At 39.9% G+C, this 27,089-nt stretch overlaps 2 protein-coding genes and 1 long non-coding RNA gene across 3 annotated transcripts; 1 reads left to right on the top strand and 2 right to left on the bottom strand.

Moving 5' to 3' along the window:
* LOC309703176 (phospholipid transfer protein-like) lies at positions 1–27,089 on the top strand (the record flags this gene model as incomplete). Its single annotated transcript, XM_082527884.1, has 10 exons — positions 1–7; positions 424–549; positions 1,619–1,703; positions 1,826–1,969; positions 4,685–4,736; positions 5,679–5,828; positions 6,204–6,377; positions 26,351–26,408; positions 26,511–26,587; positions 26,938–27,089. 10 exons carry the CDS (start codon positions 1–3, stop codon positions 27,001–27,003), a joined length of 939 nt encoding a protein of 312 aa, XP_082384010.1. The 3' UTR covers positions 27,004–27,089.
* LOC309696313 lies at positions 7,640–12,984 on the bottom strand. Its single transcript, XR_014273416.1, has 6 exons — positions 12,771–12,984; positions 11,011–11,081; positions 8,945–10,910; positions 8,488–8,646; positions 8,353–8,409; positions 7,640–7,934 (listed from the first exon to the last, which is right to left on the bottom strand). It is a non-coding gene; the product is annotated as an uncharacterized lncRNA (long non-coding RNA).
* On the bottom strand, positions 17,585–20,154 carry LOC309695233 (histone-lysine N-methyltransferase set-1-like). The gene is made up of 6 exons (XM_082515762.1): positions 19,675–20,154; positions 18,861–18,981; positions 18,615–18,777; positions 18,304–18,496; positions 18,098–18,151; positions 17,585–18,008 (listed from the first exon to the last, which is right to left on the bottom strand). Exons 1-6 carry the CDS (start codon positions 19,711–19,713, stop codon positions 17,898–17,900), a joined length of 681 nt encoding a protein of 226 aa, XP_082371888.1. The 5' UTR covers positions 19,714–20,154; the 3' UTR covers positions 17,585–17,897.

Here is a 27,089-nt window from a genome sequence, read left to right as displayed (position 1 = left end):
ATGTCAGGTAATCATTTTCATGTGTTCTATGTATACAGTGGAACAGGCCACATCCACTTGAGCTGAATACCTGTTAGCTAAAGAATCAGCAATATGTCATTTATTTATGGACAGGACATTATGTGTACCAGGTGAACTAGTTCAGTCATCCTGCATAACCTATTAAGCATGTTTGTCTTTATAAGATAAAGTGATAAACAAATATTAATTCAAACAAAATATAAATCTTTTCTGCAATAAAATGTACAACAATCTGACAATGTTGTTGTTTTCAGTTGGTTCTAGTTAGGTAACGTTTTACTGACAGCTTAACTTCCCTGATTTGACTTTAGGAATACTTTCACTTATTTTATGGCCATTCTCAGTGCTAAGTACGTCATTCTGTCAGAATAACCTGACCCTCCTTTTCTTCTGATGATCCAGGTTTTTGGCTCAGGATGAAGTCCTGTGTACTTTTCTTCTTCTTCTTGGCATCTCTGATTTCCTCCAACACTGCTTCCCCTCCACCTGGCATCAAACTGCAAATCACGGAAAATGCGAAGGATGTCTGTAAGAGCTGCACCAACACGTTAAACACTTGTCTTTAAGTCTTTTAAAGCCTGAACCATGAAATAATTGTCACAAAAGTTGTATTTTTTTGAAAATAGAGTTTATTGAACAGTTTAACCATAACCTTATTCCTGATCTTAACCAGGACTGTAATGTTAAATAGCGTGTTTCTAAGCGATTTGAAGAAAAAGAGCGAACATGTGTAGATGGAGTCCAGACGGTTCTCATATTTCCTCTTTTTTCCGAGGTCGTCATTTAGGAACGTGGTGGGTAGCCGAAAACGTAATATGTTGACGATTTGTCACCTAGCGTAACATGTTACGCTTTGGGAGTGAGAACGTGTTGCATATCTGCTACATCCAATGTTAAAAATGCAATTTATTGCTAAATTTATGGCTGAAAATGCATTGTGCATTTTTGGTGGGTGTTTCACACTGATGATGTAGAAGTTTAAAAAAAAAAAAAGCTCACAAAACTCATATCAAATACAATGCACTTGGCCTTAAAGATCAACTAATGGTTAAAATCTTGGTTTAATGAAGATTTGTCTTCACCAGTTACCTATGAACTGTGTTTAGAAGGAATATTAATTCCTTTTTTAAACATTATACTTAAAGCATCAAAGCCTAATATAAACACATTCAGACTGCTTTTTTTTTTTTTTTTTATATATATATATACTTAAGTGCTTTTATCCAACATTGATCGGGTTCAGTATCTTAATCAAGGATAAGTCAACATATGGACAGGACAAGCTAAGGATCAAGCCACCAAATTTTCAATTCATAGACCACCCACTCACCCTTAAAGACCATCAGCAGTGGAATGCCTTGTTTTGCTTTTTACATTTAAAAAAAAAAAATATATATATATTATACTAATTATTGTGTTCAGTACTTTAATATATGGTGTTAGATTCATTGGGTTCTGGCTCTTCAACCTTCGGTAGGTTTCCTTTCTAATTTCTGCATCATAATTTTTTTTAAACACGCAGAAAGGACTTTATTTTACTGTGTTGTCTTTGCAGTATCACCAACATATGTTGTTGTACATGTACTGTGTTTTACAGTGAAGGATCTTGGTCTGATGTACTTTATTAAGGGGCTGGTTAACAAGGAGTTCCCCATAGATTATGTATGTTTACCAATCAGAAGGTAACAATAAGTTATTTTGGTTCATGGTTATTTTGTTTCCTCATTTCAATTTGAAAATGAAAATGTGGTTTTTAAGATATTAAGTTTTTTTACAGTCAAATATATTTTTATCCTGATCACAGTGTGAAATTGATTGAACTACAAGTTGATCCTGCTAAGGTGGATTTTAGCTTTCAGGACAACATTGGTCTCCAGATTGAAATCAAGGACATGACCTTTTCTCTAGAAAGTCAACGAGAAGCAAAAGTGCCTTTCACTCAGATGAAGTACGTATAACTACAACATTATAAATGTTCTCAGACAATGTAGAACAAATCAGATCACTGCCTGCAGAAAAGCTTCAGCATTGATAATGCTCAAGGAAATTGTGCTCTTTGAAAGTCTCTAAAGATAACAACAGTATATTTACAGCAACATACATAATGTTAGCATTGTTTGCCGAGTATCTTTTTTGTAGTGGATCATGGGGTCTTCTGTAAGACATGCTCAGGTTTCATCTTCATATACAGATTTTATCTTTTAGTATCTCTGAATGAACACAGAGCTTCACATACAGTGTATCTGCTTTTATGATACATGCACTAGATTGATATAATAAACCTAGAACATTCATGCTGAGATTAATTGCTCTTGAGAACAGTCTCCTCAGATTAGATCCACAGGCCAGAAAGTTGTTTTTTTTTTTTGTTCAAATTGTGACAGTAGCATTTAAAAATAAAAAAAAATAAAAAAAAAAACTCAAACAAATATCTCACACACACACACACACACACACACACACACACACACCGCGCCAAAACTTGGTCCACTCCAAGGATCAGGTCCCCCGACACAAACAGAGTAACATAGTGTACGCTGTTAAGTGCCAGGATTGATACATCGGGGAAACCAAACAACCACGGGCAAAGCGGATGGCACAACACAGAAGAGCTACCTCGTCAGGCCAGGACTCTGCAGTCTGTTTACACCTACAGGCCAGTGGACACTCTTTCAATGATGAGGATGTACACATCCTGGACAGGGAGGAACGCTGGTTTGAGCGTGGAGTCAAGGAGGCCATTTACGTGAAAAGGGAAAGACCATCTCTGAATCGAGGAGGGGGCCTTAGGGTACATCTTACAATGCTGTGATTGCAGCCATTCCCCAACTCTGTGTGAATGGTACTCATGGCCATTGATCAGTGGGTTTTGGTCAGTGGTCATGAGAATTTGCATAATTATGATTAAGGAACTGACCTCCCAGCCCATTGTTCCTTCAGTGGGCTGGTTTCAGTCATTATGCAAATGTACTGTTTATAAGATTTGGGGAAACCTGCAGTCAGCTGAGACTGAAGAAGTCACTTGGATGAGTGATGAAACGTTTCTCCCACAAAACGCTACGTCCAGATGAACAGAATCAACTTTTGGAGACATACACTCTTATATTGTACATATATTTATTCATATAATTCTCAGATTTAGCCATTCTTATATTTTTCTTGTTCTTATGGTATTGTATTTTTGCACACCTCTGTTGCTTGTGAAGCTCGCACACAAGAATTTCACTCACATGTACCAGTGTCCCTGCACATGTGATATGACAATAAAAGTGATTTGATACGACACAAAAAAATAAATAAAATAAAAAAATAAAAATAAAAACCAGCACTTTTTGTCTTTTCCTATGCAGCATTATCAAAGGCACGACAACCTTAAATGGAGAAGGCGTGACTGCCACAATCCCAGTGAGAATGAACCAAAACCCACAAGGACACCTGAATGTTGAGATACCAAGAGATAGCTGCACAATCAAGGCAGATACCATCACAACAGCGTCCACTGGCTTTACATGGTAACAAGACTAAGAACAGGGGCTTCCTGCTTCTCTCTGACTCTAACTGAACAATAGTTCAACAAAAGTTTTATTTATTCAGAACACTGAACTGGGATGGAGGCTCATTGGCTGTATCCCAATTCAGGGTCTGCAGCCTTAAAGGCCGCATTTTAAGGCCGATTACGTCACAGCGACGCGACGAAGGCTTTCCCCAATTCGAAGGCTGCTCGAAATGCGGCCCTCAAATGAGTCCTTCATTTCCCTGAATTTTAAGGACGTGGCGGTGTAGACTTCATGGCCAATATATCCCAGAATGCATAGCGCGGCGGTGGGTGTGGATAATTTTGCCGGAGGAAAAAAAAAAAAAAAAAAAAAAGGGCGCCCTAAGAGTGAACTTTAAGTGAGTACTGAATGTTATGTCACTTATTTATGTGCAAATGTTCAATAACAAAGAACATTAAACATTACTGTTGGCCACATGTCGGCAAAGTTATGTGACATTAGTGACGTTTGTACTAACTTGGTTTTAAAGCCTTTACTTTAAAATATCGCCGTTCAATAGCTGACCTTAATCTTACAGAGAATGATCAAAGCTCATGTAGAAACAAACAAATGAAAAAATGATTTTCTCCTTCATTTCTGTCAAACAAAGCTGTATGAAACGTTTCCAGCTGTTAGTATCATGGTTGCTAGGCAACCTGGGCAGCGCAACGGAGGCTAGACTGTCCCATTTCACAAGCCTCGCACTTCCGGCCTTAGCAGCCTTTAAGTACGCGGCCCTTGAGGATCGTTGAGACTGCGTACTTTAAGGCTGCAGACCCTGAATTGGGATACAGCCATTGTCTCATAGACCTCTATGCAGTCAGACCAGAGAGGTCGCCCCCTGCTGGACATTAGAGAGAATACCGGTTTAAAATACCTTTCAGGAAGACATATGCATAGTCACACCCCCACAACATCCAGCTGTTGCAGCTGGGGCTGAATGGAATTTGAGCTATGTAACCAGTAAACTGTTATTTCAGAAATTTATACTTGGCCTAAGATGTCTTAGGATCAGTTTCTCCACTTCATCCTCAGAGAAACATGAACCATCAGGTGGTAGATCAACAGTCTGTTAGACAAGTCCTGCTGATGAATGATAAGATTTCTGAATTTTGTTTGTTTTTCAGGCTTCTTTGGGACTCACTCAAACTATTGTACCAGTATTTCTTCAACAATAAGGTCAGTGCCAACTGAAACACAGCTGAAGCCAGGCTCAATGAAACCTGGGGTAGCTCTGCCAGGCAACCTGAGTTTTTGGGAGAGAAATGCATCTAACATGAAGCTGCAATCACACACACAAAAAAAAATATAAAAAAGGCAAAGACAGTGGAAACGTCAAACGTCATCTATCAATGCTCAGATTTATGAGCAAAGACACTATAGTGACTGGCGCAATATACCAGAAACAGAATAAATTAATGAGGCAAAAACAAATAGATGTGTTAAGTAGCAATACACTGAACAAAGTAATGCAGCATAAGCACAGACTTTATTCTGTGTGTCTTCAGACATAATTTTTCATAAATCAATTAAATTAGATTTTCTTTATCACAAAAACAATCACCTGAGCATGCTTTGTATTGTAAGGTAAACATTCTTCAATAATACAGAGGAAATCCCAACAATCAGATGACCCAAAAGTACTAAATAAAGTGCCAACAGTTTTGATACTTTGTTTACAATTGTGAGACAATTAATTTAATCACTTAAACAGCAACTGTGATTTTATGTCAAAAAGCTTGGGTTCTCACACAGCACTCTCTAATCAAGCAGTTAAAGTGCTCTGTACAACGTGCGTCATTCACCCGTATTCATGTAAGCACTTATATATAAAGCATATATCTAAATGCTTTTTAGCTAGCACATTCACACAGTTACACTCCAAGCAATGCACTGGGGACAACTCAGGCTTCAATATCTTGCCCAAGGGTATTTTGACATGCAGACTGGAGAAGCTGTGGATCAAACCATCAACCTTCCACTTAGATGACCTGCTGTACCTCCTGAACAACTGTCACCACATACAAGACGTTTTTTTTTTATTATTATTTTATAGTATCAATCTGCCTTTTGCAGATCTTATGACATCTGTGTGGCTCAGAAGTGTTTGTGTGTCTGTAGCTCTGTCCTTTTCTTCAAACTAAAATAAATGATAAGCTGAAGGACTTGCCCATGATGAGGACTGTCCATGAAGACCACCAATTAGACTTGGACTACTCCTTGAGCAGTGATATCGAAGTAACATCGAGGAGCCTTGATATGTCTTTCAAGGTAACAAAAAAACAAAAAAACAAAAAAACAAAACAAAAAAAAACACTGAATTATCCTGACCCTGAATAGAACCTTACAGACATTAACGCCTGGTTAAAAGTCAGAGCACAGCAACACAAACTGTAAGGTTTAGTGACACTGGTATGTTGCGTTTTCTTTATGCCAGCTGTTGTCCCTGCCGGACAACATTAGGCCTGTTGAAAAGAGTCTTAGCATCTGAGTTAATAGTAATGTGATCTAATGAAATCATATTTTTACCATGAAATACACACCAGTGCATGCATTGAGATTCTTGGGCATGTCTCCTTCATGATTTTATGACTTGGAGGTTTTTCTACTCTGTAAATAAAAATCATCATTCTGTGTGTGTTTCAGGGCTTAATTTCTGTACATGGACAGACTGTGGACACTGACTCAATAAGGGCAGGCAAAGAACCAGTTTTCAAAGAGACTAACCATATGGTCTATGTGGGCATCTCTGAGTTCTTCTTCAATGGGGCCGCCATGGCAATCTACAAATCACGACCATTTGAATTTAACGTTCCAGAGGTGAGAAAAGCTGATGAACACCTGATAGAAGTTTTCTGTTCCCTGAACTAACCTGACCTTTTTCTAGACCAGCAGCATGTAATGAGTTTTACAGACAGACAATTCAGTGAGCTGCTCTCACTGAAAGAAATAACACCAGATCTTCCACCATTGTTTAATATAATAAGGAAATAAATTAGACCAGAATAAAGAATCCCATTTTAAAACTGTCCTACTCCTGCATTCCTTTCTGAAGAACTCTCATTATTGCTTCTATGGTGATTATCATAACAGACTGTTTTGGCAAAAGTATTTGGTTATCTGCCTTCACATGCATATAGATTGTGTGGTTTTAAGGTCAGAAGTTGTATAAGGCGGCCTGGCTCACAGTGCCCACACCAATTCATCCCAAAGTTGTTCTGGGGCCATTGTTAAACTATGCCTACAAAGTTGGGAGCATGAAATTGGCCAAAATGTCTTGGTATGCTTAAGTATTAAGAGTTCCTTTCACTGGAACTCAGGGGGTAAGCCCAGCTCCAGAAAAACAACCCCACACTATTCTTATTACACACACACACACACACACACACACACACACACACACATACGGGTCTATGTGGTATGGCGGGACTATACTACGTCAATCCGCCCGGTGGTGGTTTAAGTGGACTACCCTTTTGAAAGGACTTAGAGCCAAGGGAGCGAGGTTAAAGTGTTCGAAAAAATCTGAAAAAAATTTGGGTCACTTCAGACCTCATACACTCCCTATAGAAGTCTAGATACACTGATACACACCAACCAGACTCTATTGTGTTTTCTGGAGACATTGTCCACTTGACAACAATGTGTTTTATGAGGTCCAAAAAAAACAATATTGGGTCTTTAAAGGGACAATGATGTAATATGTAAATAGCTCATCATTACCATGAATACACATCTGACAGGACACAGGATTACTGGAACATCATTTTATTAGTGTTCTTGGATCTGAACATTAATTTTAACCATAAATAAAAAAAGAAATCTATGGACAAAAATGCCCACGCTTCCCACAGAAATATAAAAATATAGAAAACAGAAAAATTAAAAACATTTAAAATGAATTTTAATAGTTTAAAGGTAAATATTAAGGGGAGAAAATATGCATTTATAATTTTTTATTTTAAATATAACCCGTCAAAAAAAACCCTAAATAAATTAAATGTAAAAATTATGAAATACAAACTACTTCTGTATTTAACAAGAACTTTTTTTTCTTTAAACAGAACATCAGTGTTAACAATTGGCAATCTGACCAAGATGTAAAACCACAGCTCTCTAAACAGTTATTTTAGTTCATTTTTTTCTGCCTTTTTGCAGTTAATCCTCTGTTTCTTACAAAATCTCTTATGTTTTGAACTGTTCTTCCTGCCAACACCGGATCTTCTACCAATTTGCAATGACTGCATTCATTTTTGGTGGCTAGTTTCCCTTCGTTTATGTGGTCTTTAAAATGCCTCATCACTGCAGCAACCTCAGCCTTGGACCACATGTTTTTGGGAGCTCTTCGGGAATTGTGGGATTGAGCAGCATTTTTCTCTGGAAGATATATAAAGTAGTAGTAGTTAAAACAAACAAAAAAAAACAAAAAACATTTGGTGGTTAAAAGAATGGATGCTACCCTGTACTAACTTCTGAAATGTGTTGCTACCATCAATATCAAAACGAGCTAAAATTCTCTTTGAAAATTTATCAAATTTCTAAAATGAGACATTTAGTGTTCCGCTGTGAATAAAAGACTGAATAAAAAGTTGAATAAAAGTCTCTTGATGCATGCTCAATCATCCAGGTAAGTAAATCCCAAAACGTTGATTCTGTTAATCTGGACGTAGCGTTTTCAGTGGGAGAAACATTTTGTCACTCATCCAAGTGACTTTTTGCCACCACTCTGCAGTTTGCCATATGTTGCAAAGTGATGAAACAATAATAAGCTTAGAGAACCAACTGCACCCCTTACCTTCAGAGGGAGCAGCAGTCTCACTTGCTGCAGGCATTGTGAGTGGTCCTTCATCTGCTGATTACACAATTTGATTAAGTTTTAATATTTGTAACAAACATTTTATCCACAGAAACCAAGCTAGTGGTAACTTACCACAATCTACAGTGTCTTGGAGCTGCGCTGTGTTTGTGGAATCAGCTACTGCATGTACAGGCTCACTGGTGCCACACGCCAACATTGTGAGTGCTGTGTCATCATCATCTGATTCACTCTCACTGTCCTTTGTTTCAGCATCACTTAATGCAATTTCATCTGAGAAATTGTGGGAAAACCCCCCCAAAAAACCAAACACAAACCCCCCAAAAACCTCACATTAACAACGAGATATGACAAAATACAGAACAAATACTGGAAATTATAGTACATAGTTTTACTATTTAAGGCCACCACTCTGCAGTTTGCCAAATGTTGCAAAGTGATGAAACAATAGACTTCAAGAACCTTAAATCATGGACATTTAACAGAATGGTCTGTGCTTTTAGGTTTTAATTCGGTTGATAAAGCATAATATTCAACTACTGCCCTAATATTTGCTCCTTTCAATACAAACCTTCTATTTTGATCTCATCCAGTGATTTCCCCTGGATCTGGGAAAGTTGTCCTTTTTCCAGTGTTAAAAGCAGTTTGGAAATCTTGGCCAGCTGTGTTGTGGGAACTGGTAATCTGTAGAATTCGCGGTGAACGCGGATATCATGACCCAGGAAATCTGCAACCTGATCAAGTTCGTTGTTTTTCAAATTAAGGACTTGTGAGAGTGTGGCAACATGTTTTCTGAGCTGTGTCGATCTTAGATACTCAGGCTGCTTTGCTCCACACTGGTGTGCATGAACACGCAAGGAGTCCATTCCTCTGTAATGACTCATTGATCGGGGTCTTGCAAAGAGGTAGATATTAGTGGCACAAATACCACAGTCAGGCCTCCTACTAACCAGTAGTGACAGAGCATCCAGCATGCTTGGTGTTAGCAGAACTGGAACATTTCTGTCCCTTTTTCCCATTATTTCTATTCTACAGAAATAGTTACAGAGTCTCTGTTCCATTTCTGAGAGCCCCATGGCAACATCTGTGTGGAGTGCTGTTTTGTCTCTTTCAAGAAAACTTTTGAGGCGCATCTTTGAAACCTCTCCAGAACGTCTTCGGTTGAACACAATGATTTGTGAGAGTGTAACTTGTGCAAGTTGGGCATAATTCTGAGCTGTGGCTTCGTTCTCCAAGCTGCAAAAGGCACTTTCTGCAGATTTTTGAAGGTAGTGATGGAGAATCCGAACATCTTCTGTAAAGGGCAATGTTGATGGCTTGTTAAACTTTGCCTCACTCAATGTGTTCAAGGCACGGTGAGACACCATCTCAGACCATTTGGAGACATACAACTTCTTGAACGCATCAGTGGACTTGATTAGGGCTTCATCCTCTGTCATGAGGGCACGACAATGGATAATGTCAGACATTTTATGCAGTGTATGTCCCAGTTTCAGCGCAAGGCTTGGAGTTTTGTATGACAGTGTCTCTTCATCAAAACCTGAAACTTTCTTTACTGCTTGCACAACTCTCTGGAAATTAGCAGGCTTAATAGCTTCTTCCATGTTATGCACTGAGAATTCTGTGCGCAGACACAACAACAAACGTCCCGCTTCACGAAGCTTCTGTCGTATATAATCATACTTTGTAGGGTCTTGTCCATGTTTATTGTAGAGGGACTGGGCAAACTGAATAACAGTAAAGTCATTTCGCACAGCTGAGGCAATCTCATCTTGTTTCATAACAGCAAGAACCTTCCAGACTCCACTTGACACCTGCGGATAACACTGAGACTCCAGAGTTAAAGCCAGGCCGAGTACTTTGGTTCTTCCAGGTTCTTTATCCGTGTCATCTTTTGGTTTGTTAGGACATCTGCGGACATGTCTCCAAAGATCCTTGCGAACATACATCCCTTGACAATAAAAGCAATGAGCAAACTTTCCCTCTACTGCTTTAATCTTGGGTCTTCTCTTCACTTTCAGTGGTCCCACTCCACCATGCAAAACTGCAGCATTATGCTTAAAATTTCCCTTATTTCTCAATTTCTCTAACAGACTTTTACGCTCGTTTGAGTCTCTAGGCAGGGAAAATGCATGCACAACATCAGGAGCCGTTTTGTGCGTTTTCAGGTGGCGGGAAATTTTAGCTTGTGGTTTGCCACAAAAATAGCAGTAATTTCTTTTACTTAAAGTCATTTTTTCTGATTCAGTTTCGCAAAGCTCACTTTTATCTTGTGGCTTGTCCTTTGTCAAGTTGTGGATTAAATTCGTTGAATCTGATTGTTCATGCGCTTTGGAGATGTCATCTTGGCATAGCAGACCTTTTGATGTGCTTGGCAATAATGAGATGTCTTCATCTGAATCTTCATCATATGACTCTGAATCTGGCACATATTCTTCTTCTGATATGCTGTGGTTGCCATCATCATCGCTTGATATTTGATCCAGAACTGAATGTGGCAATCCATCCTCCCCTGAATATTCAGAAATTTCTTCTTTCTGGAATGTAAGAACAAAAGTTTTTTTAATTGATCAATACTTTAGACAGGTAAAAAATAAACTGAAAAAAAGTCAAGCCAAATATGAATGGGATACACACCTGTGTTGACTGGTGGCAATTCTGATTTGCCAATTTTGCAAGGCAAGATTTGTGCCAGACCCCTAAACAAACTGAAACACATTTTGATAGACTTAATTTAGCTTTGCAGTTCTATTTAAGTGAAGTAGTTTTTTGTCAAAGCATTGCAGTAATGTCAAATGCTGAAAAAACAAAAAAAAACAAAACTGTTCACATTAAGGATATTTTAATGACTACACATACACTGCTAATCCCCCTCCCCCCCCCAAAAAAGGACATCCCAGATGTGAATGAAGGAATTATTCTTATTAAATACTTTGTTCTTTAGGTAGTTGAGTGGCATGAAAGTGTGTAGTTGAATGTGTGTGGCCTCCAGATGCCTGTACGACTTCCCTACAATGCCTGGGCATGCTCGGGATGAGGTGGCGGATGGTCTCCTGAAGGATCTCCTCCAAGACCTGGACTAAAGCATCTGCCAACCCCTGGACAGTTTGTGGTGGATGGAGTGAGACATGATGTCCCAGATGTGCTCAATTGGATTCAGGTCTGGGGAACAGGCGGGCCAGTCCATAGCATCAATGCCTTTGTCATGGAGGAACTGCTGACATACTCCAGCCACATGAGGCCCAGTGTCGTCTCGCATTAGGTGGACCCCAGGGCCAAATGCACCAGCATGTGGTCTCACAAAGGGTCCGAGGACCTCATCTTGTTACCCAATGACAGTCAGGCTCTCTGGCAGGCACAGAAATGCCACCCCTCACCATTACTGACCCACTGCCAATATGATCATGCTGGAGGATGTTGCAGGCAGCAGAACATTCCCCACGGCATCTCCAGACTGTCACGTGCTCAGTTTGAACCTCCTTTCAGCTGTGAAGAGCATAGGGTGCCCGTGCTGAAGTTGCCAAACTTTGTGTTTTCTGGCAAATGCCAAACATCCTGCATGGTGTTGGACTGCAAGCTCAATCCCCACCTGTGGATGCTGGACCCTCAAGTCACCCTCATGAAGTCAGTTTCTGACCATTTGAGCAGACAGATGCACATTTGTGGCCTGTTTGAGGTCATTTTGCAGGGCTCCTCTTGTTCCTCCTTGCACAAAGGTGGAGGTAGCGGTCCTGCTGCTGGGTTGTTGCCCTCCTATGGCCTACTCCACATCCAGGTAGCACCTCCATGCTCTGGACACTACACTAACAGACACAGCAAACCTTCTTGCCACAGCTCACATTGATGTGCTACGCTAGATGAGCTGCACTACCTGAGCCCCTTGTGTGGGTTGTAGACTGTCTCATGCTACCACTAAAATGAAATCACCGCCAGCATTCAAAAGTGACCATAACATCAGCCAGAAAGCATAGGTGCTGAGAAGTGGTCTGTGGTCACCACCTGCAGAACCAGTCCTTTATTATGGTGAATTGACTATAATTTCCACTTGTTGTCTACTCTATTTGCAAAACAGCATGTGAAACTGGTTGTCAGTGTTACTTCCTAAGTGAACAGTTTGATTTCACAGAAGTGTGACTGACTTGGAGTAACATCGCATTGTTTAAGTGTTCCCTTTATTATTTTGAGCAGTTTATGTTATGGAATGGGGAATTGAGGACAATCCCAAGTATACCATTTTTACAAGGTCCTGCACCAATGAGGTAATACTGCATTTCTTTAATTAGACGTGACCACCCATTAATTAAAAAGGGAGCAGTGTTCATTTCAGCACGTCTTAACTTGTTGAACTCTATTAATGCTTTTTACTATACACTGTACCTATTCACTAAATGTCTCACCTTTGCACTTAAAGCCAAGCCACTTGAGGGAGGAAACCGGTCCCACACACTGAATGCACTTGTCCAAAGATGATATTGTTGTGCACACCAGACGATGATTGTGACACTGTTAGCAAAATATTGCAACATTTATTTGTTTTGGACAGTTGGAAAGGTGTGTTTTCAATTCAGTTGCAGATATCAACTAATAAACTTCGTCCATGTAAATCACATCACACCCAGGTGACTGCCAAACACAAACACACACACAGCATCCATAAAGAATGATGATAGATTAAATTATTAGTTCATTAAGTGGTACACTGGATTATATTTACCCTTTCAGGCTCTGGATGTTTCAGGTCCAGATCATTGTTTGGAAAGCTGTTTGGTTGCGGCTTTAGGCAGCTCACAGTCTTCTGAATCTGGCTGGTCTCAGTCTTCGTGTGTAACAGATAGAGAATGAAGACAAAAGAACAGTAATCTGACAGTTACTAAAAATGCATCACTCAAGAGGATGAATAGACCATTTCACTATCGGCAAATAGCGTAAGGTACACATCGTGCATGAGAAACATTCATTAAAATCTGTCCTAGGTCAATGTTACCTCTTCAAAATCTTGCACTGAAGAAGAATGCATGGCTTCTGAGCCTTGCTGAGGCATTTCTTCATCAAGATCCTGCAACAAAGAAAAGATGGCACAAAGATTAGACCAAGTGCTCTTCTTGCAACTGTACTGGGCAGTCCTGTGCTTCTGTCTTTAATTTGCATGTGTGTGTGTGTGTGTGTGTGTGTGTGTGGGGGGGGGGGGGGGCTTTCCACTCAAGAAATGTTTTCTTCTGAAAAAAAATACTGGCTACAATAATTAACAACTGATTCCTTTGCAATCATCCATCCTCTTCCACTTATCCTTATCAGGATTGTGGGGTAGCAGTTTTGGGGCCTATACCAGCTACCATAGGGCAGTACAACCTGGACAGATCGCCAGTCTAACATGGAAGGACAAGCATTTGCATTCACACCAAAGGGCAGTTTTGAATCACCAGTTAACCTAACCCCATAAGCTACATCTTTGGACTGTGGGAAGAAGCCAGAGTACACAGCCAGAGAGAGCCCATGCATTACAGCAGTAAAAAGTGCCTAAAACAAGTTAAGAAGTTGTATAGTACTATCTATCTTAATGTTCAAGCCTGAGTTTCAAAAAATTTCAACATAGAAACAAAGCACATGCAGTCAGCTCTGCATGCTGTAGGTCAAACTGTCAAGACATACGAGAAGACCCCTCCTAAAACCAGAGTGATGTCACCATGAAGCAAACTTTGACGGAGTCCCCCAATAACAGTGTGGTCCTCCTAAGTCACATTTGGGTGGTTAACACACACACACACACACACACACACACACACACACACACACACACACACACACACACACACACACACACACACACACACACACACACACACACACACACACACACACACACACACACACACACACACACACACACTCAGATGTTATCCAGACTTGCACTTTGAAACAATGAAAAGGACCTACAAGCCACGGTCCATGTAAATCACATCACACCCAGGTGACTGCCAAACACACACACACACAGCATCCATAAAGAATGATGATAGATTAAATTATTAGTTCATTAAGTGGTACACTGGATTATATTTACCCTTTCAGGCTCTGGATGTTTCAGGTCCAGATCATTGTTTGGAAAGCTGTTTGGTTGCGGCTTTAGGCAGCTCACAGTCTTCTGAATCTGGCTGGTCTCAGTCTTCGTGTGTAACAGATAGAGAATGAAGACAAAAGAACAGTAATCTGACAGTTACTAAAAATGCATCACTCAAGAGGATGAATAGACCATTTCACTATCGGCAAATAGCGTAAGGTACACATCGTGCATGAGAAACATTCATTAAAATCTGTCCTAGGTCAATGTTACCTCTTCAAAATCTTGCACTGAAGAAGAATGCATGGCTTCTGAGCCTTGCTGAGGCATTTCTTCATCAAGATCCTGCAACAAAGAAAAGATGGCACAAAGATTAGACCAAGTGCTCTTCTTGCAACTGTACTGGGCAGTCCTGTGCTTCTGTCTTTAATTTGCATGTGTGTGTGTGTGTGTGTGTGGGGGGGGGGGGGGGGGGGGGGGGCTTTCCACTCAAGAAATGTTTTCTTCTGAAAAAAATACTGGCTACAATAATTAACAACTGATTCCTTTGCAATCATCCATCCTCTTCCACTTATCCTTATCAGGATTGTGGGGTAGCAGTTTTGGGGCCTATACCAGCTACCATAGGGCAGTACAACCTGGACAGATCGCCAGTCTAACATGGAAGGACAAGCATTTGCATTCACACCAAAGGGCAGTTTTGAATCACCAGTTAACCTAACCCCATAAGCTACATCTTTGGACTGTGGGAAGAAGCCAGAGTACACAGCCAGAGAGAGCCCATGCATTACAGCAGTAAAAAGTGCCTAAAACAAGTTAAGAAGTTGTATAGTACTATCTATCTTAATGTTCAAGCCTGAGTTTCAAAAAATTTCAACATAGAAACAAAGCACATGCAGTCAGCTCTGCATGCTGTAGGTCAAACTGTCAAGACATACGAGAAGACCCCTCCTAAAACCAGAGTGATGTCACCATGAAGCAAACTTTGACGGAGTCCCCCAATAACAGTGTGGTCCTCCTAAGTCACATTTGGGTGGTTAACACACACACACACACACACACTCAGATGTTATCCAGACTTGCACTTTGAAACAATGAAAAGGACCTACAAGCCACAGTCCATGTAAATCACATCACACCCAGGTGACTGCCAAACACACACACACACAGCATCCATAAAGAATGATGATAGATTAAATTATTAGTTCATTAAGTGGTACACTGGATTATATTTACCCTTTCAGGCTCTGGATGTTTCAGGTCCAGATCATTGTTTGGAAAGCTGTTTGGTTGTGGCTTTAGGCAGCTCACAGTCTTCTGAATCTGGCTGGTCTCAGTCTTCGTGTGTAACAGATAGAGAATGAAGACAAAAGAACAGTAATCTGACAGTTACTAAAAATGCATCACTCAAGAGGATGAATAGACCATTTCACTATCGGCAAATAGCGTAAGGTACACATCGTGCATGAGAAACATTCATTAAAATCTGTCCTAGGTCAATGTTACCTCTTCAAAATCTTGCACTGAAGAAGAATGCATGGCTTCTGAGCCTTGCTGAGGCATTTCTTCATCAAGATCCTGCAACAAAGAAAAGATGGCACAAAGATTAGACCAAGTGCTCTTCTTGCAACTGTACTGGGCAGTCCTGTGCTTCTGTCTTTAATTTGCATGTGTGTGTGTGTGTGTGTGTGTGGGGGGGGGGGCTTTCCACTCAAGAAATGTTTTCTTCTGAAAAAAATACTGGCTACAATAATTAACAACTGATTCCTTTGCAATCATCCATCCTCTTCCACTTATCCTTATCAGGATTGTGGGGTAGCAGTTTTGGGGCCTATACCAGCTACCATAGGGCAGTACAACCTGGACAGATCGCCAGTCTAACATGGAAGGACAAGCATTTGCATTCACACCAAAGGGCAGTTTTGAATCACCAGTTAACCTAACCCCATAAGCTACATCTTTGGACTGTGGGAAGAAGCCAGAGTACACAGCCAGAGAGAGCCCATGCATTACAGCAGTAAAAAGTGCCTAAAACAAGTTAAGAAGTTGTATAGTACTATCTATCTTAATGTTCAAGCCTGAGTTTCAAAAAATTTCAACATAGAAACAAAGCACATGCAGTCAGCTCTGCATGCTGTAGGTCAAACTGTCAAGACATACGAGAAGACCCCTCCTAAAACCAGAGTGATGTCACCATGAAGCAAACTTTGACGGAGTCCCCCAATAACAGTGTGGTCCTCCTAAGTCACATTTGGGTGGTTAACACACACACACACACTCAGATGTTATCCAGACTTGCACTTTGAAACAATGAAAAGGACCTACAAGCCACGGTCCATGTAAATCACATCACACCCAGGTGACTGCCAAACACACACACACACAGCATCCATAAAGAATGATGATAGATTAAATTATTAGTTCATTAAGTGGTACACTGGATTATATTTACCCTTTCAGGCTCTGGATGTTTCAGGTCCAGATCATTGTTTGGAAAGCTGTTTGGTTGCGGCTTTAGGCAGCTCACAGTCTTCTGAATCTGGCTGGTCTCCGTCTTCGTGTGTAACAGATAGAAAATGAATATACAGTGAATTTTTGAAGAGGCTTTTGAAACATTAAATAAACTGTATGAGAAAGATAAGTTTCAAGCTATTGTCTTTAAAATATTCACTGTCATGTATAGAGAATTTAAGGCCCTATGATTAAGAGACAAATAGTCAGTGTGATTTCTTTATTTTTTAAGCCATTGCTAAAGGAGTAAAACAATCACCTGTAGCAGCAACGAACTGTCACTAGGGCCCATTTATCTTCAAGGGACAAAATTTAAAATGAATCTAACTAAAGAGGCTACACAGCAAAATCTCCAGTGTTAAATTAACACTAGAGAGTGTCTATATGGGTCCACACAACACTGTTGAGTGTTGAATTAACACTTTTGACAGTGTTATATGTTTAAAAGTAACCTAGTCAGTTTTGAAGATTAACAAAGACTAACACTGAGCAGTGCTGATTTTCTAACACTGGAATATTTCTAACATTTTGAGTTATTTTCCAGTGTTAGAAAATCAGCACTGCTCAGTGTTAGCCATTGTTAATCTTCAAAACTGACTAGGTTACTTTTAAACATATAACACTGTCAAAAGTGTTAATTTAACACTCAGTGTTGTATTTAACACTCAGAGGTGTGGACCCTTATAGACACTCTCCAGTGTTAATTTAACACTGGAGATTTTGCTGTGTAGAATCACATTAAACATCAATCACTGTTAAAATTTAGAAACCGAAAGCCATTTTTTATTTCTGCATACCTGCTGATATTTTTTTAGTGCTTTTAGAGGGCTTTGATGTGGCAGCCATCACAATTGCCTGTTTTCCATTAGTACCTACCCCTGTTTTTCCAGTAGGTTATAGTACCATGTAGTTTTTCAGTAACTACTGCACCAAGGTTCCAAGTGATCCAAAGTGATCAGAAAATTTGACATAGACTGAATGCCACCAGGTGGCTGGTCAATGGTGTCACTCGATAAGTTATGAGTGCGCCTCCTTCGTGAAAATCCAAGCCATCATTTTTGAAACTCTGAAATGTTTGAAATAGCGACCAAAATTAACAGCGTGATCCCTGAATTGAACACTAAAGTATAGACTGAGCAGCAGGCATTTTGTCACCTTGACGTCCATGCTTGCTGTGGCATTTATATCACTGGATGCTCGGCTGCATTGCTATAGTTACCCCAGGCACAGTAGGTGATACTCAATTTCAGTGAAAAACTAGATGCCCTAAGTCACGTTAAGCCAATTTGAGTAGGTACAAATGTAAAAATGGCTTAGGGTATGCAATTTATCAGTTCCAAAAAGTACAATTGTAGAAATACCTTGCATCTCCAGAGCCAATCCGAGTCACCATAATTATAGTCTATTTCTTCGCCTGGACTTATGTCTCTGCTTGCAAATAAGCATAGATGGGGCTTTCCATTGATATTTAATATTTTCATCTTAGCACTTGGACTGATGTGGTTGTCGTTGACAAGTCTGCCTAATGACCCATCTTCTTGAGATGCATCCACACTGTGGGGTTAGGCAAAAAAGTATTAGCTTAACTAGTTAGTTAGGAAGCTTTTTTTTTCATAAATCAAAAGCAATGTGTCATTTAATCTTAATCAAACTACACTGATATAATACGCACCACCAGAGTTTTCCATCAAACTTGAATTCAAACATGAACACCTTCAGGCTGTCATGATAAACTCTGTGTCTCCGCTCACATTCTTCTTTTGTTATGAGTTTACCTCTGTATTCCAAAAGAAAGTCTCCTTTTTGGAATGGAACAGTCGTGAAAATGCCCCGACCTGAATTGCAGAGGCATACCAAGTGAGTGACAAAAGACAAAGTGACAAACTCCAAATCTAATCCAAACTAAAGACCAACTTACCTTTGAAGGCATTTATGTAGTGGATATCAAGTCCCAGTTTGTCCCTTCCAGCAGAAACATGACAGACTGCATCCTCCCGTGGAGGAATGCGTCTCCTTCGCATGTTCTCCTGTACGATTGGCTGTATTACCAAAGCATATAAAGTATTACGATTATCGTCATCATTGTCATCATCATCAGTAGTAGCAGAACTAGCAGTAGTGTAGTTTACAGCATAAACACAGCTGACTTATTCATAGTGCTAATTTATGCCTTCTTTTAAAATGTTAAAGGCCTAGTACTCAAAATGGCGACATGTGACATTTCTGTAATGGCGACTGCAGAGAGTGATACAAGTACTGAGAAAGCTTAGGCATCAAAACTGTAAGAAGTTTTTTCTTCAGGCATATAAATAAATACACGACTAAATACACTTATACCCTTGCTTTTATTTTAGGGCTGTCAGCAGAATGACAGACATTGGACAAACTGCCCGAAATTAGCTAACAGCGACATCAGGGATTTTGACTCAGACTGCGCTGGTTTAATTGTTAATCGCGTTAGTCGCGATGTCGGCATTAACACGTTTAAGCCACAATAATGCTTTAACACCGAGTAAATCCTAACACGGGTTAGCCCGCTTTATCGCGTTGACGCGGTTAGTCGTCAGCCCTATTTTATTTACTCAATGACAAACGCTGGGGCCGTTTTACTTCTTCAAAGACTCACTAACAGTCCATAAAGCATAAATTAAACCAGTTTAATATAGGCCTGTGCACCTATAATTTCATATAGTATTAAAGTCATGGTGCATTTTACATTAAAAAAGGCTTACCTTTGTGTTTTTAATCCGTCTTCGTATTGCCGTCGACATACACTTGTTAAAGGGCACGCGCGCGAAAGTTGTGGCGCCGTTTCCTGTAGGTACCGCCTATATATATAGCCTACCAATCACAATGACTTCCGGCCGTGTGTATTGAAAATGTGTATTAAATTGCAGTACCTACACACATCCACTCTAACTCGAAACGTCGCTGTGCAATACACTGGAATACACAAAAATCAGGTGAGGGGTATAGGTGGACTTTTAAGAAAATCAGAAAATCTTTTAATTATAGTTTAATAAATGAATTTACACTACAGTTTAAGCAAATACAGGTCAAAAGATAAATAATGACCTCATAAGAAGTAGAAAAAATTATTATTTAGACACTTAAAAATGCATTTACAAGTCATGTTTTAGGGGGACACATGAATACACAGCAAAAAGTCGAAATGTCCCCGGAGCCCAGGTACAGCGCAGGTCAAATGTCAATCCATACACACACACACACACACACACACACACACACACACACACACACACACACACACACACACACACACACACACACACACACACACACACACACACACACACACACACACACACACACACCTTTTCCTGTCACCCCAACAGCTCTCATGCAGTCAACAATCAAATCCTCCATTCATCCTTGAGTACTTGATCACCTCTAAATGTCACTGTTAATTTTATCAATTTATTTATCATTACCTTAACACTAATCCACTGTTTTAGTTTTCTTTATTTATTTTCAGTTCACTTTCTCCTATTTGATCACTATGATTCCTTGACTATTATTATTTCACAGAAAATCAACTAATCTACTTCTTCTCCCTCTTCTGTCATCCAGGAATTCACACGCTCATCACTCCACGCACACGCGCGCGCATCACTCCACGCGCGCGCGCATCACTCCACGCGCACGCGCATCACTCCACGCGCACACACACCCTTGTTCGTTCTGCCTGTGAACCCCGCCCCTCGAGGCTGGCTCACACACACTTCATGCTTTTTCCAGTCCCATTCAAACTTTCTGTGAGACACTTCCTTCTCTGCTTATTCTGGGCAACGCCCTAGACGGCACACAGAGCAGGTGTCATCCGCTCTTATGCACCTCACAAATTTCCAAACTGCGCCACGGACTCGATACCGCAGTTTCTCTTCCTTTAAAAAAAAAATAATAATAAATATATATATATAAAACCAAACTCAACCCCCCAATTGACTTCACAGTTCGCAACAACTCATGACACGGCCTCCTGCCGCAATTTCTACACACCACAAACACACTATTTTGTTTAATCCTCATACACTCAGCTTCTGTATCAAATCACTTTCACAGCACACGCAGTTATAATCAATATAAGCAATTTACACTTTATTTTATATACTCAGGCATGTATCAACACGACAAAAGACACCAGATGCCAAGACAAGTTATTCAACAGTTCCTTATTCTTGTCACTTCTTCAAAACCTCTGTAGCGTTACACCTAACTTTTTGACTAATTTAAAACCTTCTAAGGCCAGGTCCAACCTTGCTGGTCAATGAACCCGCTTCGGGAACGCCGTCGCCGACAGCGGTCAAATTTCTAAGCCCTAATTAATTTATAACCACTCCCCGCAGCTCGACAGGGAGCTCCACGTCCGGCATCTAAGTATTACACTCGCGCTTTTCCGCTTTACTTAAAGCTCACAGGTCAGTCACATTGAATAGTCACGGCCGAGTCTAACTCTTCACCCAAATAGCGCAGTAAAAAAGGTAGTCCTTGACTACCTGGCCTTTAACGGATGTCCGAATTCCCACCCGGCCACCTGAGCTAAAAATAACCATGCGTCCGCAGTTATTGGTCGCTGCAACACGCTGAACAAAAACTGCACTCTACGGAGTCCAACCCCGGTCTAAGTAATTTACTTACTTTTTAAAAGCATCACTGTGGGCTCCAAGCCCCAACAATCTTTTCTAATGTGATGCCCGAACCCAGTTCTGCTGATCAATCGGACCAAATACCCTAATCTAAACCTTGGTTGGCTGGCGTCACAGTCAACAAATATAACACCTCAATTTAAACACATATCATATTAACTTAAACACACAACCCCAGAATTAACAGCAATAAATTTTGTCAGTCAAATATTCCCCAAACTTTTATCACTAATTACCCAAAATCACCACGGACACAGACCAGAAGCTCTGAGTGAACATTTAATTTAGCTTAATTTCCAATTGAGCACCTTTGGATATTACTTTAATCAACAGGTGGTGCTTACCTTCCTATTTCCGGCCCATCACTCAGTCGACCTGCTGGCTGTCTGTCCGTTTTGACCAAACCCAAGTCCCTCCTCAAACCGGGTTTTCGGCACCAAAACTGTCCTGATTTGTATTTGAGGAAAGAGACATACGACTGAAGGTCCATAGTGTGTCAAAACAATGATTTTATGAAAACATATATGTGGTGAAGATGAGCTCTGCAAAACATCAGCCTCGATCTCCCCAGAACAATAAATGGGGTGTGATATATATAACATATGATGACAAGTAATATGCATCACCGCAGATGAAAAACAACATGTTCCAGTAATTCCAACTCAGACATATTCTTAAAAAAAAAAAAAAAAAAAGAGAACAGTTCCTTCCTCTGTTCCTCCGCCACCCGCCAGATGCTTCCTGTTATTTCACTTTCTGCGCTTCAGAACAGAACATGAGCATGCCGTTTACACGCAAAACAAGTCTATATACTGTGTTTGTGTGCAGGCAGCCTATGTGTAAATTGTATTGTAAGCATGTGTGCAATCCTTTCAATAGCTGTACTTTGCTCCATTGATCGGTCGAACTCGCGTCGGCCATAGCTTCAAACTATTAATTAACTTGGCCGAGCTTCAACTCTTTAATGAGCACCAAAATGCAATATGTGTAGAACATGATTACAGCTGCACCTGCAATGAAAGATTATTATGTGATTATGCTAACACCTGAAATACAGACTTTAATGTAACATCAACAGTTTCAATAAATGCTCTAATGAAATGCTAATGATAAATCATAAATGATGCAACAGTAATAATAATAATAATAATAATAATAATAATAATGATTATGAATAGTAACAGTAAAATAATATTCTCATCCCGACACCCTCCTTCCACCAAACTTTAGACTTAGCACAATGCAATCAGACAAGATATGAGTGAAGTTGGCCCCCCCCCCCACCCCACCTTGTTCAAATCCAACAAAAGTGGTATCATACGTTTGTGCTGGTTCACTCACATTCAGACAAGTGCCATTGTAATGGCAACCACCAAACCCCAGGTTGTCAGATGAAGAAGCACAATTAATATAACGATCTAACATTCTTTCCACTCACTCAATCGCCCCAAATACTCATCCTTCTTCTGTACACAAGAAGGAGGATGATGAGGTTAGTCACGAGGGAAACCAGACTAGGTGCATTGACACATTACAACACCCAGGGTCTACTAACCACATACCTTAACAATCCAGCAAAGAATGAGTCTCAATCACTACCTTATGTAGTGGCTTCCTGATTAGGTGATCTGGGACAGGTGGTGGATTACTGCAGGTGTGTTCAGCCAAAGGTGGGAATCCCTAGTGAGTCCCGCCCATAGACAGACACACATATGCATAAGAGAGAGCGATAGGGAGAAAAACAAAACTTGGAACAGGCAGAGAACTAGGGGACCATGACAGACAATATCCCATTCACATTGTGGAGGATTTCTTTTTCTTTTTTTAGTAAAATTATTAATACCACACAAATATGTTAACAAAGGTCCAAACTGTCTTCTCATCACCTGTTTTCTTCTCTACAGATGGAGGCATTGCAGGGTGCTGGCCTGAAAGCTCTGGGAATTAAACCGGTAGAATTCTCTACAAAGAGTTTATGTTAGAGGGTCAAATAAGTTTCATCTTAAACTTCATTCATCATCAAACATCATTACATGAAAATAAACTGTTAACATGGCTTTTTTAATAATATTCATAGGGTCTTTGGACAGCAGAGCTGACTGAGGCTCCAGTCATTCAAATCAGTAAGGCTGGTTTGAGTGCTACTGTGAAGTTCAAAGCACAACGTAAAGCTGAACTAGGCGGTTTTCTTATGGTAAGCACATGTGCAGATGCAGTGGGGTTTTTTTTTCCTGTAACTGTGTGTTTATTGAACTTGAAACTTTCTTGAAAAACGCAGATGCAGTGTTTAACAAATAAGCAAACTCTGTAGTGGTATTTACTCTGCATCAGACTTTGGCTACGTCCACACTAATGCGTTTTCGTTTGAAAACGCATAATTTCTTCTCCGATTTGGCCGCCGGTCCACACTGAGACGGCGTTTTCGCTCAAGGAAAACACAGTGTTTTGAAGCGCATACATTTGAAAACAGAGCTTTCCTGTCGCAGTGTGGAAAACACAGACTTTCGAAAACGATGATGCATTTTAGTCATATGATGCAGTCATGTGACCAATTAAACTAAGATAGTGGAGGGCATTATACAGCATTTGTTTTGTTTGCTTTCAACTTTGACTACTCAACTATTAAAGATTAATATTGGTTCGTACATGCTCCAGATAGCTTTTCTTCAATTTACTTAATTCTCAATCGCTTTGGCAACTTTGTACTTTTGTGTTATATCAACTCCACCTCATTGTTAGTCCATTTAAAAAAACTCGGTGCTCTTCAAAGAGATGTTTCAAAGCGTGGTAAATAAACGGCAGACAGAAATGAGGCAGGTTGAATCTTCTTGCGTTTCACCCATGCGCAGTACTGGAACGTAAGCGTTTTCAGCCGTTTCAGTGTGGACGCACAACTCTGTGAAAACGACTGAAGATGCTAGTGTGAAAGTGGAGCGTTTTCAGATGAAAACGCTGTATTCAAATCTATCTGGACTAGTGTGTACATAGCCTTTATCTGTATATTAAAAAAGAAGTACTTTCAGCTTACGTGTTGTGTAATGACAACACACATAAATCACAAACTAATTGATAGGCTGCCTGAGAATTGGACTTCAAGCTTTCTTCAGTTTGTCTCTGTGACATGTTTCTGAACATCCATGATGTTCTGCAGAAAAGAGCAGCTCAAAGAGAGTTCTGACGCTTTTATTGTGAAAGTTTGGCTAAATGTCAAAAAATATAGAAAATAGAAAACTCACACAACTGTAACAGCTGACTGTGGGAGTCTTTCTGTTGTGAATATCTATAGCAGGGGTGTCCAAACTATGGCCCGTGGTCCATTTTTAATTGGCCCGCAAGTAATTTTATAAATAGAATAGAATATGGCCCGCTAGTGATGGGCAGATGAAGCTTCATGAAGCACTGAAGCTTTTCATCCAATTGGTTCACCCCAGTGCAAAGATTCTTGAAGCTTCATTTGCTCTAGTAGGACATCTACTGGACGTAAAAATATTAGTTGGCATGAATTTGAAGAGTGCGGCCTTTTGCACACAGCCTGTAAACGTCAACAACAAAAGGAGTGTGTAACACCAGGGGGTGTTAAAACTAAGGCACTTGCTCCACCAAAAAGGACAATCACATAAAATTTTTTACCCCCAATTACTAAACATGGCAGAACCAAAGAAGCGAAAGGTAGAAAGTGAGTGCAGAAAATTTCAGACACGGTGGGAAAGTGAATATTTCTTCAAAGAATTCAAGGGGAAGTGTGTCTGTTTGATCTGCACTGAAACTGTGGCAGTTATGAAATAATATAATGTACAACGTCATTATGAAACCAAACATCAGGCCTATGCATCTTACACTGGTGCTGAGCGAGAGCAGAAATTAAAGCAAAGGGTAGCTATCCTGCAGGGTCAGCAACAGTATTTTTTTCGTGCTCAAAAGGTCCAGGAAAAGGTGCCAATAGCCAGCTATGAGGTCGCCCAACTCATCGCAAGACATGGCGAGCCTGTTTCAGATGGAGACCTCATAAAACACTGCCACACATTGTAAATTCTGTCTAAGAAGAAATCTGAGAATGAGCTACCAAAGCTTTTTCAGAATAAATCAATAAAGATCCATTTATGGAAAGCTGTGATGAAGGCAGTTTTGTCTTTAATTATATTCAACAATATAACATATTTGACCACTTTTAATTGATTTTTCTAACTTTAATAGACTAAAGTTAAGTCTACATACCTAATTTCTAATAAGTGGCCCAGCCCCTCCTATATTTTTATGTATGTGGCCCTCAGTGAAAAAAGTTTGGACACCCCTGATCTATATGGACACTCCTGTCTGAGCTGGGTGAAACTACCAGAGTTTGAATGCAAGATACATGGAAGTGACTAACCACATATGCAGAAATTATCAAACTTTCTTTCCTGTAGAAGTGTGACTTTAAAATGGATGTCAAATTCAAAGAACGGCTCCTCATTACGAACATTCAAGAACCAAAGTAAGTAAGAACACAGATTCAAACTGACATGCTGTATAGTACACTCTGTGTATACATTAGTACTCTAGTGTTGTATATTGTGAGAATTTGCAGTGAAACTTTTTCAGATGTAAGGACAAAGCTAGAAGTATCAACGGCAATCTCCTGGTAAGAAGACAGTGCTCCAATAGATTTACATCCATTTCTCTATACCAGCAGATTTTAATAATAATAATAATAATAATAATAATAATAATAATAATAATAATAATAATAATAATAATAACGTGTGTGTCTCTATTTGTGCAGGCTTTTTTGGTTAAAGTCTTTCATAAACGCATAACCAGTAAGCACTACCATACAGAGTGACAAAAACTCACCTGACTCTCATGATATTTTATTAAAATTTGACCTGGATTGTAATCTATGTGTATGTGCGTGTGTTTAGAGTGGTTTGTTAAACAAATACCCATCCCTCTTCCTGCTGAGCTGAGCATTATTGATGCAGAGACCCAGTTTGAGGAAGTAAGTGAGCTTGATTTCCTTCTGTCTGAACACTAATGTGCTAAACTTTCAACAGTCCTCTACACCACACTGATAATTTTTAAAACTATCACAGTAAAAACATGCCGAGTCATTATTTATTTATCTGCTGTTCCATGATAAATGTCAGTTGTCATAAACTATGATCTTGATCCATGCTCAATCATCCAGGTAAGGAAATCCCAGAAAGTGGATTCTGTTCATCTGGACAAAATCTGAAAATTCAACATCCAGAAATCTGAGATTTCTGGGATTAATGAATGAGCTGCTGCCACTCAGTCACATGTAGCCTGTTTCTACCTAATACTACCTGTCACTGCCTTTTATTGCAGGGCTATCTGGTGGTGGGAGGAGGCCTGACCTTTAACCCTCAGAGCAGCAGCAATGCTGGCGGATAAGCAGCAAAGGCTGAAATATGGAGTTTGTGATCATCTGAATGTCTGGTTCTTTATGCTAAATATAAAATCTATGTTTGAATAGCTTA

Source organism: Aulonocara stuartgranti (genome assembly GCF_965226115.1).
Source record: "Aulonocara stuartgranti genome assembly, chromosome: 3".
Taxonomy (NCBI): Eukaryota; Metazoa; Chordata; class Actinopteri; order Cichliformes; family Cichlidae; genus Aulonocara; species Aulonocara stuartgranti.
Note: the sequence above shows the minus strand (reverse complement) of the source record. Positions and strands in the feature narration are given on the sequence as shown.

What these genes read in the sequence shown, in the direction of transcription:
- LOC309695233 (XM_082515762.1), bottom strand. Translation starts at nt 19,713, where the DNA reads ATGTCGACGGCAATACGAAGACGGATTAAAAACACAAAG. An exon ending in GACGGATTAAAAACACAAAG is followed by an intron (nt 18,982 to 19,674) that starts GTAAGCCTTTTT and finishes TTGGTAATACAG; the next exon opens with CCAATCGTACAGGAGAACAT. An exon ending in CAGCAAGCATGGACGTCAAG is followed by an intron (nt 18,009 to 18,097) that starts GTGACAAAATGC and finishes CAAACATTTCAG; the next exon opens with AGTTTCAAAAATGATGGCTT.